We start from the raw sequence: 14,954 nt of genomic DNA, 5'->3' as shown, positions 1-14,954 counted from the left end.
TATAAGGAAGCATTAAGGGAATACACCTTAGTAGCATTCAAAGAGGAATTCAGTAGAGAACCCCAGCTATCATGCATCACCCCCGAAAGCAGTTACACCTGTATGAACAAGCCAGGCTACCCTGGCATGTCTGTTGTGATTCTACAGGTGAGGGTGATGGAGCTAGTTAACAGACGGGTAAGACAAATCAATACAGATTAATCAGATAGAAGCTATATTGGGTCCAATTTATCTTAGCATATGGCCCCTAAGGGTAAAAATTCAAATGGGATCTCCGCTTTCCCCCATCCAGTGTCCAGAGGTGACTCACTCTGAACTCTGGATTGGGAAGCGCTGCTTAATCTGGAAGTGCTCACACCTCTTGTGCTTCATTGTCAGGCCATATTTAGGCGTGATGTCCACCTTCTCTCCATCAGAGATGCTGAACTCCAGCTGCTGCAGCAGGGTGGTCAGGAAGAGGAAGACCTCCCATCTGGCAATGGTCTCGCCAATGCACTTCCTCTTCCCCAGGCCAAAGACCAGCACCTTCTCACCATCCGCCTTGTTTACTTCAGTCCCTCCGGCATGGAGGAAACGCTCTGGGTCAAACTTAGATGGTTCTTTCCAAAGCTTCCTAGAATAGCAAGAGCAAAGCTCCTGAAACTTCCGTTCTACCGCTGCCTGGAGAGGGGATGCTGGACAGCAGGGAATTCAGTTTGGATAGGTGTCAGGAACAGCTTCAGAACTGGGCCTAGGACCCACTGCTATCCACGCACCTTTATCACTCAATAATGCCTTTTCCTTTTAAAATATCCATCAGAAGGCACCGGGCCAAGTTAACCTCTGCCGTAAGGCGTTGATGTTACTGGTTGGCTTTTGCACTGAAGCCTGAGGGGTTAGATCCCTTATAAACATGTTTTTAATCCTCTCTGAAGTTATGGTTAATGTTCTCATTATCCGCTAATGTCTAATCCTTTTCTGAATCCCGCTAAGCCCTTGACCTCACTAGCATCTTGTAGCAATGCTTTCCACAGATCAGTTGTGTATTCCACAGATTATAAGGCCAGAAGGAACTGTTGTGGTCATCTAGTCTGATGTCCTTTATAACAAAGGCCCTAGAACTTCCCTGAATTCATTCCTGTTTGAACTACAGCAGATCTTACAGCCAAACATCCCATCTTGATTTATAAATTGCCAGTGATGGAGAATCCACCACAATCCTTGGGAAACTGTTCAAATGATTAATTACCCTGACCGTTAAAATTTGCACCTGACTTCTAGTCTGAATGCATCTAGTTTCAGCTTCCAGCCATTGGATCTTGTTGTACTTCTGTCTGATAGATTGGAGAGCCCTCTGTTATTAAATTTCTGCTCCCCAGGTAGGTACTTGCAGGCTGTGATCAAGTCCTCTGATCAGTTTTAAATTTGCTGCTTTCTGATGCTATTGAATATCCCCTTCCTCCTTTATTATGAGAGGATAAATAGAAGCACTCTGTACCAATCATTATTTTGTACGCTCTACCATGTCCCCTTCCTATACAGCTGCCCTCTCAACTAAATAGTCCCAGTTTTCTTAGTCTCTCTCCATACACAAATCTTTCTAGCCCTCTAACCTTTTCCATTAGCTGTTTCTGGACCCTTTCCATCCCTGCTCTGTCCTTTTGGAGATGGGGTGACCAGACCTGGACACAGTATTCCAGGGGAGAGGGTGTCATTGATGTACAGAAGAGCAGTATAATCATCCCAATGTTCTCTACATGGGGAAACTGACTGGAATAATTGCCATTAGTTATACCAAAATCGCTATAGGCCAATAGTTATTCCATTATGCCAGTCAATTTCCACATGTAGACAAGCTTTCGGTGTTTTTCCTGACCCCATTCCTTATGCACCTTGACATTCTGGTTGCCTTTTTCACCTCCGCTGCACACTGAGCAGAGGTTTCCATTGAGCTGCCTGCAGTGACTCCCAGTCTCACAAGAGATTTCTTCCTGATCCTTTCATCAGCAAGGACTAGGGTGCAAATTAGGCGTACAGACCCAGCAGATCCAGGTAAAAGCTTGATGGGGACCAGGGCCATCTACGTGGAGTCTGTGGGCTCATCAGCCCACCCAGTGCTCCTTGGCAGCACAGTTCCAATGCGCTACACACTCACCCCTCCCCTGCCTGGCCATCTCTGTGTCTTCCCACAGCAGAAATTCCCAGTCCTGTGGAGAATGGGGAAAGCACAGAAATACAGCCAGAGCCATCTCATCTAGGTTTGGGTTTTTTGATACAATGGGGCAAGGAACATTCCTTCTCGTGTGCTTGGAAAGTGGCTAGTACATCATGGATAACATCACACACAAACAGCATCATCCTGATCTGTTTGTCCAAGTGCCAACCAGTCATACTGAAGGTACATGGTAGTGACATGTTCTATGCGACTAAATGGGGGCTGGTACATTGATATGGATGGATTGCACACTATTACCCTAAGGGACTCTGCATATACTTACTCATCGTGATTGACTTGCCATTGGTTGACAAACACACAGAGGTCCTTCGGGATGTAGTAGCCATTCAGTACTGTGTCTTTCGTTGTGCTGAAGGACGAGAGTGAGATTCTTAAGTTTAAAAAGCTGCCTCTGTGTTCTCATATCAATCAATTCCTGGGCCCGGTTAAGTCAGGATTGGGCCCAGAGGAGATCATTTTCATAAGCGTTATTGTACTTTCTAAGGGCTGGGTTTTGCCTGTCTCACACTGTGAGGACCATCAATGGAGTGACATGCTGAATAAAGGTACCACTCAATGCGTTATGCCCCTACATCTCCTCTGCATCCATAGCACTTACCAGTGAGGAATGGTGAAGGGCATGAAGGAGGAATGTCTGAACATCTCTAAGATAAAGGCTTCTGTGTAAGGCAGCATGGGCCGGTCTGAGAGTCTGGGTCTCCTCTCTCTGCCAATGGTCTGATCTACAGGTTATAAAGAGGAGGAAAAGGATGGTTGGAATCCAGCCTTCTAGAGAGATGCATTTTAACTCTGTGATTGAAAACATACAGTTACCTAATTCTTCCTGAATCTTTTTCTGAATGTCTGGATAAGTCACAAGATACATGAGGCTCCAGGACAAAGCTGTTGTCACAGTGTCAAAACCTAGACAGACAGAGAGGAAAGACAGATACTAACTAGATGAAGACAACTCAAGGGAAAAATACAAGCCCCGGACTTTAGATTGTTATCAGATTTTCCTTGCTTGCACACAAGTTTTTGTCCGAAAAAGCTGTGATAAGAAAGTTCCTAGTTAAGAGTTTTTACACTTGCTCCACTCTGTGCGTAGTGATGCTGATTCGTCATTGTGCTATTTCAGTTTTATACTGGTGTAACTTCAATGAAATCAATGGGGTTTCCCCAGTGTAATTTAGTGATGAGTCAAGACCAGTACTGGTAAATAGGGATACAAAACTGTCTTTTGGGAGCTTCATTTTCCTTGAGCGCTGTCTTCCTACAAACTCTTCCTCGAACAGTAGGAAGCCTCTTGGGGTCGTTGCTGGTAGGCGTCAGGGTGAAAAAACTAATGTGATCTGTTTTCTGCTACTGAGAGCATCTGGATGGAGTGTTCTTATGGGGGGGACAAAAAAGGGCTAATATTTATCAGAGTTTATTGGAATGCAAAAATAGAAAGTGGTTTCAGATTTGAAAGTCTGAATTGGAATGTTCTTACCGGCTCCAAAGAGGTCATTGACCAGGTTGACAATTTTTTCCTTCGGGAGCTGAATGTTGGCATTGGCTTCCACTTTATTCTCCTGACTTTGCTCAATCAAGGAGTCAGTGATGTCTCGAATGTTGTCCTGAAAGAGGAAAGTCCAGAGGAAGATGGCATGAAATTCCAGACCACTAGGCAGGTAAACTGTACATCGTACAGGTAACAAAGAGCAATCTACTACGGAAGAGACACTGTGCTGGAAAGTCCAGTATCCCCATGTCACAGAAGTGCAAGTAAATTCCAGTCATGACAGGAATAGGAGGTCAGGAAAATATTTTCTTCCCCTACAGTCAGTAGGTAACATTTCACTGAGCCATAAAAATAAGGAGATGAGAATATACAGCTTGAAAGTGCAGGATGTCAGAATGATCCTCTTCTTGGAAAATACAAGACAAACATGCTAAGCAAATTAACTCTCAATATGTGCCTAGGGAGAGAAACTTATTAGTATAGAAACTAGGGTAATTTGTGTCCTAAGATGGTCCTATAATAGATAAGATGAAGATTCATTTGTAAATTCATAGAGGTCATAAAATGCCATTTTGGCTAGACAGGTTGGCTAAAAAGCAGCATAACCTTTCACCCTGCACCTTTCCAGACTTTTATTTAGGTGGATGCTGGAACGAACAGGCTAGTGTGTCAGTGCACCATTGCCCTCTATTGATTGACATCAGTACTGCTCAACAGTGTGTCATAGGTACTAGGCCCTGTGTTGCTAACAGCTAATGGATATTCTTCTTTAGCTCAGTTGGTAGGGACCTGTGTATTTGGACAAGAGTATAAATTCTATCCCACTCTTTCTATGAAGTTTTGAATGGCCATCATAGAAACACCGGTGAGTGTTTATATTTGCTACAGGACTGCCTGCTGCAAGAGGAAAAGTACTCGCAGAAGCTGAAGGGCACAGTACAGAAGCTCATCTCAGGTGTGAGCAAATTCCCCCCCTAGGCTCTTACCTTCTCAAAGCTTTCGTAGTGCTCTTTGACTATGTCCTGCAGGAGCCTGAGGAACCTCTTGTTGAATTCTATAAATTTCTTCATGGTGCTGTTGGGGAGATACTGGAGCACTGGGATGAAATCTGCTGTATTGCCGGAGGCAGCCACATCCCCAAATTGATCCGTCACATTCACTATGCTGAGCAGCTCCTGGTCATCATGGTCGTAACGCTTGCCAAAGCACATGGCACAGATGACATTGGCCACAGAGACCACCACGTACCGATAGGGGTCAAACCTCTTCTTCTCCTCCATCAGTTGCAGGAACTTTCTTACTAGGTAGTCAGCTTCTTTGGAGACATGCTCCTCAAGGAGGCAGATGGATGAAGAGTTGGGGCTGGGTGAGACAGAGAAGGTCTTCAGGGCATTCTGGGCCAACTTCCTGCGAGCTCTCCACACCTCCCCTGAATCAGTGCTGAAGGCCAAGCTCTGGCCATCTCCAACATTGTGAAAGCTGTAGAGATCAGGGCGCCCCATGAAGTCTTCCCCTTGCTTCACCAGGGCTTGTTTGATGGTGTCCAACCCACTCAGCACCAGCACAGGTCTGGTGCCGATCTGTATCTGCATCACATCTCCATACTTCTGGCTCATCTGAGTCAAGGTCAGGTGTGGATTGCTCCCCAGCTCCAGCACGTTGCCTATCAGGGGGTAACCCCTTGGTCCTGAGAGCCTCTTCAGCCCCTTGGGGATCTGCTGCCGGAAGGATCTGATGACCATGAAGGTCAGACAGAAGACAGCCAAGGCAATAAGGATCTCGGTGACTGAGATAATGCCCTGGCTTCCCACCAGTGACATTGCAGCCTTCATCTTCAAGGGCCTAAGAAGCCTGAGAAAATTAAACAAAGGGAGGGTGTTGGTTGTCTCACTTCCTCAGGCTGCTAAGGAAATACTAGCCTTATGCCTCAAGTGAGCCAGACTCCACACAGGGCCATGACACACTCAGGCCTCCTTGCATTAGAACTTTGGGGGATTCCTTCTTCATAAACCCTTCCCGTAGGTTGGCCATTAGCAGGGATCCAGCCCTTTGACCCTAGAGCCTCTTACCTGCTGGGATATTCCTTCTACACTAGTTCTAGTTCCAAAAGCACAGGACAGGAGTCAGGAGATCTGGGTCCAAATCCTGGTTCTGCCACAAACTTCCTGGGGAACCTTGGGCAAGTCACTTCATCCCATTGTGCCTCTGCTTCTCATTGGCAAAATGGGAATAATCATATTTATAACCTCAGGGGTGTTGTGGAGATAAATTTATTAACAAAATGTTTGTGATGCTCTTGGGGATCTGCAGGTAGAAAGAGCTCAAGAACTGCAGAGACTTGAGGTGCCAATTAACATTTCACTTTCTTCTTTGTGGAGTTGATTGGTTTACTGCGGTCCAGCCATGGAGAGAAGAGAAATTGACAGGGCAGTTTGAAATACACAGGACCTGTCAGCATTATCTGAACCCTGGGAGAAGTGGGGGAGGAATCTACTGCTTCATCATTATCCTCTCTGGCCACTGATTGTTAGGAATCGGGACATAGACAATCTGGCCTAAGGGTCAGAGTCAGGAGCTGAGACAATGATCAGAGCAGAAATTAACAGGCAATGATCAGGAGCGGGACACAGGGGCAGGAACCAGAGATGAGGCAAAGAACAGGAGCAAGGCAGGAATTGGGAGCGAGGGCAGGAGCCAAGGACAAGACAGGAGTGGAGCAGGGTTGGATGCAGATTGCAGGAGAGAGGCAAGGAGCAGTGTCCAATGCAGATGCAACAAGGAGTCTGCATAGTTTCTTAGACAATCCACCCAGCCATAGATGATTCATTCCTCCTGATACTGGGGGGTGGGGGTGGGCACAATGTAAAGGGAGGTGTGACGTGAGGCCCTGGTGTCGCCTCCAGGAGGAACTTCCAGCCCCACCTCCCTGGGCCACGGTAGCCATTCCCACTTGCTCCTGGGGGGCTGGGGTCACAGGAGTGGGGAGCATGTGCCTCTGGGCCTGGCTGGGACCAGGGCCAGCCCCAGCCCAGGGAGACTCACAGCACCAGTGTCCCTGGAGCTCACAGACACCTCAGCAGGGGCGGGGCAGGTCACAGGCAATGCTCCTACCTCCAGCTGAGCAGAAGCCAGGGAACCTGCTCCCAGCACCTTCCCCAGCAAACCCTGTGCCCAGCATGGGGACCACCATGCTCTCCTTACCCCACCAGAGTTACCTGCAGGGGGGTGAGAGGCTCTGTCCTTCCACTGCACCTCCCACTGGCAAGTTTAGGGCTCACTCGGCCACTCTCCCTGGCAACTGGGCCTGGGTGGGGAGTGGAAGGGATGGGCCGCTGCCAAGTCCCCAGCTGGGTTCTCGCAGGCAGCCACCGCACTGGACAGAGCAGTGACCCAGAGCCACCACCTTCAGACAGTGTGATAATTGACTCCATCCCACCCCTTCCACTCCCCATCTGGGCCCAGCTGCCAGGAACAGGGGCCGAGCATGCCAGGGGACAGGCACAGCAGGAGAAGGACAGAGCCCCTCTCCCCCGGCAGGCCGAGCAGAAATCTGGGTGGGGGGAGGAGGGGACACAATTTGTCCTCACATGCCCCACCACCACCCACATGTGTCGCTTATACTGCCTGTCTTAAGTAGTGGATGTGAGCCAATCAGGTGATCCAGGGTCTGTCCTGGGAGTCCCTCTAGGACTTCCTGTGGGGCCTGACTTTGCAGGAGCAGTAAGGGGCTACTTTGTCTGTCTGTCTCCTGTGGTGGTAATGCAGCAGTGTCTGTAACCCAGGGCCTCCCCAGGCCTAGGTCCTAGACCCTCTACAGCAGAACACTCAGATCCTTCCATTGATTGCCCTTAAGGAGTTGGGGCCTGATCCTCAGCTAGGATAAATCAGTTGAGCTTAATTGATTGAATGGAGCTAGCCCAGGATCTGCCCCTAACATTTACCCCCAGTGCTACAGGAGATACAACAGTTATTCCTTAGAGCCAGGGTGCAACTGGTGGCTTTGACATGGTGCTGCACTCCTGAAACTGGTGATCCTGGCCTGGAGTCTCACTAACTGGTATCTTTATCCTTCTCCCAGCTGGGAGGGGGACACCTGACAGGGGGCTGCTTGCTGAGTGAAAACCCAGAGCTCAGTCACGGGCCCTTGGGTCTTATGCTGCCCCCTGTTACTGTAGTATCTGAACTCCATAAAGTCAGTAGCAGTAGCAAAGTCTCCAGTGGATTTGATGGCGTCTCTGGCACTTCTCTCTTTCCAGAGTAAAAACTCTGCTTGGGGTAAATTGTGGTGTCTATTTTTGGCAGGAGTTTGGCGGCAGAAGGGGATTTGAGAGTGCGGGTCACTCCGAGGGCGGAAAGGCATTTTCAGAGAGGAAGGTTTTGCAGCATTTCCTATAGGTAAGGGCAGGCTAAGATTTGGTCAGGGATGTTTTTAATAAAAGTCCTGGATCGGTCACTGCAATGAACAAAACACAGGGAAGCGCTGCCCTGTCCCTGACTTTACTAGAAACATCCCTGACAAAATGGGGAGGGTCTATCACCCCCCCCCTGCAGCGGCTGAGAGCTGCGGGGACCCCATTGCCCAGTGGCTGGGAGTCCCCTGCTGCTCTGCGGGGCTGGGCGCTGCGGGGAGCCCCCTGCCAGCGCTGAGCAGCCCCGGGGTCCCTTTGCCGCCGCAGTCGTGACTTCCAGCGACTTCCGAGCCTGAGCGGGCGGCAGGGGACCCTCCCGCCGCTGTCCAGCAGTGGCGGGACCCTCGCAACTGACCGGCCGCCGCGGTCCGGGGCGACCCCTAAGCTACCCAGCCGCCATCGCTGGCAGCCCCCACCCCCCAGCTCCCAGCCTGCGGTGGCAGAGGGATCCCGGAACTGCTTGGGGGGGGGAGCTCCTCCGCCGCAGCTAGCAGCCCCCGCAGGGCGGCAGGGGGACCCCACCCAGCTACTAGGCAATGGGGTCCCCGCAGCTCCCAGCCGTTGCGGGGGGGGGGGGGGCAGGGAGCTGGACCCTCTTCCCTCCCCATTCTGTCAGGGATGTTCTTAGTAAAGTCAGGGACAGGGCAGGGCTTCCCTGAAATTTTGTTTATTGCAGTGACCTGTCCATGACTTTTACTAAAAACATCCCTGACAAAATCCTAGCCTACCCTATAGGTGATCAGACTCCAATTTGCCTGCTCTTCCCTGGAAGTTTTGTTCCATAGCCAGATCCCCCTCAACCAAATGAAGCTACCTCTGAACTCAAGGGACTGCAGGTGCAGGGATCCTGGTGAAATCCACTGAGGAGCCCTTGACAGAGAAGAGGAAACTGTACCTTGGTCTTACCTGGGAAGGAGGATCCGATAAAGAGGGAGAATTGGAACCAAATCCACCTACTGCCTGCCCCGATCTCCTGATATGGCCCACAAGAGACACAGCTGAGATGAAGTATTTACACTGACACTCATGGATATACACACTTTCTCTAGCTGGGAAAACACACCTCCCTTGATAACTAAGAGTCCTCTAAGACACGGTTTTCAAACTTTTTTTCTGGCGACGTAGCTGAAGAAAATTGTTAATGTCCAGGATCCAACAGAGCTGGGGATGAGGGGTTTGGGGTGTGGGAGGGGCTCAGGGCTGGGGCAGAGGGTTGGGGTGAGGGCTGTGGGGTGGGGCTGGGAATGAGTGGTTCAGGGTGTGGGAGGGAGCTGGGGTGTGCGAGGGGGTCAGGGCTCAGGGCTGGGGGTGCAGGCTCTGGGGTGGGGCCAGGGATGAGGGTTTGGGGTGCAGGAAGGGGCCTCCGGGGCACAGTGCGGAACAGGTAGGAACTAACCTGCCTTAGCCGGGCAGCACTGCCGATGGGACTTTTAACGGCCCAGTCGGCGGTGCTGACCAGAGCCGCTGCGACCCAGTGTCTTCCATTCCACGACCCAGTACTGAGTCGTGACCTGAAGTTTGAAAACCACTGCTCTAGGAAACCGAGAGCGCTTCGGATACCATCACCCTACTGAAACTGTAACTCTAACCCACCCCTTTTGCAGAGCCAATAGAACCAATATTGAAGGTGGCCACTATACTGTTGAGTTCAAAGGGATCTTAATCCAAGTGTTTTCTGTGCCCAAATTAGGCGTGTATTTCACTATCAGAATTAATGCTAATGATTTATTATTTGCATTGCAGGAGCATCCAACAGCTGTCGTCAGGATCACGTTCCTATTGCTCTAGTACAGAAAGACACAGCCCCTGCCTTAAAGAGTTCACTAGTTTGCAAAAAAGATTTGAAAGTAACCAGATGAGGGAATTGGGGAGGAAGCATTAGCGGAGCAATGAGAAGATCACACCATTACATAGACCAGATAGTTCTTACCTGAGTTATAAACAAGGTGCATTGGTTGAAAAATGGAGGAGGGAGGGAAATTGCAAATCAAATTAAACAAATAAATCCAAGAAAATGTTCTCCACTTTTGGTCAACATTTTGAAGCCGTTGAAATTTTTCAGCAAGCTGATTTGTTTGAGCTCTATAATCTCAGGGCTCCATGAATGTCAATGACCCCAAGCCATCTAAAATTGGCTAGTTTCTTGAAGGTGGCCCGGGCTGAGAGGGTGAAGGAGGAAAGGATTGTGACTCAGTTCAGGGAGGGTGTTTTGTGCCTGGAAGGAATTGCAGTGATATTTGTGGGAAGAGTGGAGAAACGCCTGGGTGACCGATGAGCCAGTCCCATGAAAAGTGATGTTTTGTTGCGCAGAGTAGTGCATTGAACTGTACTGACTGATCTAGGATTGATTTCCTGCTGTCTAACTCAGGACTAAAAGTAAAACCTATTTTACCTCCCTTCATCCTGTCGACTCTATTATCAAATGATCTCCTTCCCATTGGTTTTGGATCATCCTCTAGAATTTAATCCAAAATGAGATCTCTGCTAGAGAATTGTATGGGGGGCAGTCCCAAAAACCTATAGAAAAGCTCTCTCTGTTAAATTCTGTTGGTTTTTACAAGGATTTTTATTGAACTCTCTTAGATTGCTATAGAATCCTATTGGTTTTTTCCCTGTTAAATTCTATAGGGATTTGCATAAAGACAGGTCTGCTGAGTTCTGAGTAAGTTTTCTGTCTTGAAAGAGCCCCAGTTATTTAGGCTATTGCATAATTACAGCCTTCACATATGTTCTTTGAGCTGAACGGTTAGTGTTATTTGGACTCTTGTTATCAGAATACTGGCCAAGCTTTTCCAAAGTGACTAGTGGTTTTGGTGGACTCTGGTTTTGGGTGCCCTGGAGGGCTGGTTTTCAGAGCGTGGGTGCTCAGCACTTTCTGAACATCAGACCCCCTTTTAAGAAGTCTCAAATTGGGCTCCTGTAAAATGGAAGACCCCAAAATTGCTTTGGAATACCTGGGCCAGCGATGCACACATACAACACATCTGAGCGAGACCCACCCTGGACAGCCACTTTCCACCGTCCCCCACAAGCATTTAAACTAACCCTTGTTTTTTTAATATATTGCAAAGATAAGGAGCTGTGTGAAGCAGTTTACAGTACCTGTGTGTCCCAAAGGAGGGATGGTGCTTAGGTTGGCGTTCCCACCTGTGGCTAGAAGTTCTTTGGTGATGGCGTGAAGAGTCTCTCCCCAATGTGTCTGGAACTCGCTCTTCTGGACAGTGAACTAGGTTCTCCTTCCCAGGCAGCTTGAAGGATCACTTTCAGACAGCTTTCTATGCACCTCCCCTGAAACCTGGTTGGTCAACCATACTCCTGTTGCACTGCAAAAGTATCCCCCAAGCCACTTGTTTTGGAACTCCAGAATGATTAGCTACAAAATAATTAACAGAGTCTCCTCCTTGTGCTGGACCTGATCCAGAGCCCATCAAAGAAGTCAGCTGGGCATCTTTCCATTGACTTCAGTGGGCTGTGGGGCAGACCCTTAGTCTGCATGGGCAGGGGCCATGGCCAGCCTCCAGCTGCCCAATGCATATTTCACCCTCAGCAGCAAAGGCTGGATGGCAGAGACTAGGATGCACATGGCACTGTGGTCGAGAGGACCAGAACATGCTCCTTTGCCCTGGCAGGATGTCCCCTGTCTCAGGCATATGGCCACCTGCCCATTGCCCAGCCAGGCAGTTCTTTTCAGTAAAGAACTTCATTAAAAGACCATCTTCTCTGGATGTGTTTTTTTGAACTGATTCATGAAGAGTTTGCTCTCTCCCAACACAACTCTAGTGGCTGTGGTGCTGGAGGGCAGAGTGAGCATGGTGGGGGCGGCAGCGAGGGGGAGGTGAGGTCAGGATGGCAGAGACAGAGGGCAGGACGGTGCAGAGGGGTTTGTGGTCTGCAATCAAGACTGGAGAGTGTAGCGTATCAGGAGCCCATTCAGAGGCAGCCCTCCCCTGCCCCCGGCTCAGTATCAGGTTAAAGATTGCCCAGGTTCGCGTGAGAAGCCATTTGGCTGAATTTCACCACTGTTTCCCCTGCAGCCAAACAGGGTGAGTTTGGGAACAGAAGGGGGGAGAGTTCAAGGGTGACTGGGAGGTGGGGGAGAGAGCAGAGGCATTCGTTCCTCTGCAAGCACCTTTGACACATGCAGGATGTGATATTGCGTGAGAAGGCAGCAGTGGCAGATAAGCAAGAGCTGCACTTTGGGAAAGTCCAGGGCAAGGTGCAACCAGCAGAAAGACCCTGACTCGTCCATGCCTCTCACACACGGAGTGAAAACCCACTGCAGACACAGAAGCAGAAGACGCCTACCTGACACATTCCTTATAGGAGAAGAAATTCCCCCAGAGCACAGGGGAGGTGACTTTGCAGCCTCCAGCTCCATAGAGGGGCAGGGTTTCAGCCCCAGTCTCTGGGCTGACTCACCCACTTTGTCTGATATGGCTATACTGATACAGCCCCCATGTAAATGGGTAGATGTAATGTGGGGACAGAGAGGGGAGATTTCCCTTGCCTGTTAGATATAAGATACTTGTAAACCCTGTGGAGAGGTCTCCAAAAACTAGCTTCCACTCCTGGGCTTCTAAAAATTGATTGGGCCATGTGCTGTTTTGGGACCTGGAATCAGCTGGGGAAAGGCCAGCGGAGGGGAGAACGAATATTGATTTTATTTGATGGAGAACTTAGAGGAAACACAGATGTGAGAACTGCAGCCTGTGAGTCAAATTTCTCAGGAGCAGCCTCTGGCTTTGAACGTCTCCATATTTTGAGTGCTCAGCTTGAGCCATCTTGCGATTGATGTTCAGAGGTAGAGTGTAAGGCAGTGGTCCCCAAACTGTAGGAGGAACATTAATGGAGGCACAGTGGTGCTCAGGCCAGCCCCCACAGGGGGTGGGGAGGGAGTGCCCCCCAGCCCTGCTCTGCCCCCAGCTCTGCTCCTGGCCCCGACCGTGGCCCCGCTCCTGTCCGTGGCTCCTGGCTTCCGGTTCCCAGACGCGGCTCCCAGTTCCCGGCTCCTGGTTCCTGGCCATGGCCCCGCTCCCAGTTCCTGGCTCCTGAGCACGGCTCTAGCCCTGGCCCCAACTCCCCACCATGGCCTTGGCCCCACATCCAGCCCTGCCTCCCAACCGCAGTTCCAAGGGACCAGGTAAGGGGGGTGCATGAGCAAAAATGTTTGGGGACCACTGGTGTAAGTGGTTTGGGGCAGGGACAGTCTGTGTTTGCACAGCGCCTAGCACGGGGGGGAGGGGTCAAAGTCTAGACTGGGACTCCTAGATGCTACCGCAATACAATGCTGATCCCTGGCAGCTCAAATGACTCCAATTCAGCTCTTTTGGGGGGAAATCTGACCCAAGATGTTTTACAAAATCAGATGGTTGTTTAAGGTTTCTGCTTGGTTATATCTCACTGAGTGAGCTTTTCCAAGTGGTACAGATCAGGCCCCACTCAAGTGCCCCCCATAGCAGACATATGTCCCGCAGGCACCCTGCCACAGTCCTTTCCCCCACACACACACTCCCAAGGGTCCTGCCAAACACTCCTCCCATACTCTCTCAGGCTGAGAATCTCACAGGTGAAAGTCCCCCATTGCAACTCAGAACACTGCTGGCTCTGCCACCGTCCGTCACTTTAGACTCTTCTCCAGACCCCAATGTTCTTTCAAACGAAGGGCTCCTGTGTGTACCCCTATATCCCCTACAAGAACTCAAAGGCAGCAGTAATGCAAACCACATCCACCCACCACGAGCCTAATTCAAGTCTCATTTCCCTCCTGGGTTCATCTCCCGACTCCTGGGACAATGGCCACATGGCCACTCTCCTGGGCCTTCACCCCGGCACTCCTAGAGATTGGCAGGAAATGCCCTCACTACCACTGTGCAGGCTCTTAGCTGCCTTCAGCCTCTGTTCTCTCCCAGTTCTCTGCTCCTTATACAGGATAGTGGCACCCCCTGGCCCTTTCTCTGGCCTGAGTCTCCAACACCCAGGTCTCCCTGTTCCTGGCCTGACTCTCCTTCTCCCTGGCTCCCAAGCCTCCTTATATATCTCCTGACCACAGGCACTGCCCAGCCCCCTAGTCAGGTCTAGCCAGGGCAACCCTGTGCAGTCAGGAACCCAAGTCGATGTTCTGACGTTTGCGCTTACCCCCAGGGAGGAAAGGAGTCTGAGTAACATGGAGGTCGAGGCTCCAACAGATGATCTTCTACAGAGATCACAGGACTATAGTCAAGTATCAGAAGGGTAGCAGTGTTAGTCTGGATCTATAAAAAGCAACAGAGAGTCCTGTGGCACCTTTAAGACTAACAGATGTAGTGGAGCATAAGCTTTCGTGGGTGAATACCTACTTCGTCAGACGCATGTAATAGAAATTTCCAGAGGCAGGTATAAATATGCAGGCAAGAATCAGACTGGAGATAACGAGGTTAGTTCAATCAGGGAGAGTGAGGTCCTCTGCTAGCAGTTGAGGTGTGAACACCAAGGGAGGAGAAACTGCTTTTGTAGTTGGCTAGCCATTCACAGTCTTTGTTTAATCCTGATCTGATGGTGTCAAATTTGCAGATGAACTGAAGCTCAGCAGTTTCTCTTTGGAGTCTGGTCCTGAAGTTTTTTTGCTGTAAGATGGCTACCTTTACATCTGCTATTGTGTGTCCAGGGAGGTTGAAGTGTTCTCCTACAGGTTTTTGTATATTGCCATTCCTGATATCTGACTTGTGTCCATTTATCCTTTTATGTAGTGACTGTCCAGTTTGGCCAATGTACATAGCAGAGGGGCATTGCTGGCACATGATGGCATATATAACATGGTGGATGTGCAGATGAATGAACCGGTGGTAGCTGATCTGGTTAGGTCCTGTGA

The 14,954-nt window shown here is 49.9% G+C and overlaps 1 protein-coding gene across 2 annotated transcripts; it reads right to left on the bottom strand.

The window, feature by feature from the left end:
* Positions 1-208: 208 nt before the first annotated feature.
* LOC112113873 (cytochrome P450 1A5-like) lies at positions 209-11,878 on the bottom strand. Of its 2 annotated transcripts, none has more exons than XM_024210319.1 (7): positions 11,210-11,878; positions 4,685-5,549; positions 3,687-3,813; positions 3,029-3,118; positions 2,814-2,937; positions 2,478-2,564; positions 209-613 (listed from the first exon to the last, which is right to left on the bottom strand). In XM_024210319.1, the coding sequence occupies exons 2-7, from the start codon at positions 5,528-5,530 to the stop codon at positions 307-309; spliced, it is 1,581 nt and encodes a 526-aa protein (XP_024066087.1). In that variant the 5' UTR covers positions 5,531-5,549; positions 11,210-11,878; the 3' UTR covers positions 209-306. The 2 variants fall into 2 exon arrangements, with proteins under 2 accessions (XP_024066087.1, XP_024066088.1); XM_024210320.1 differs by lacking the exon at positions 11,210-11,878 and adding an exon at positions 9,014-9,125.
* Positions 11,879-14,954: the final 3,076 nt, after the last annotated feature.

This window comes from Terrapene carolina, unplaced genomic scaffold (genome assembly GCF_002925995.2).
Source record: "Terrapene carolina triunguis isolate 2854851 unplaced genomic scaffold, T_m_triunguis-2.0 Scaffold67, whole genome shotgun sequence".
Lineage (NCBI taxonomy): Eukaryota > Metazoa > Chordata > Testudines > Emydidae > Terrapene > Terrapene triunguis.
This window is presented reverse-complemented; position numbering and strand designations above follow the sequence as displayed.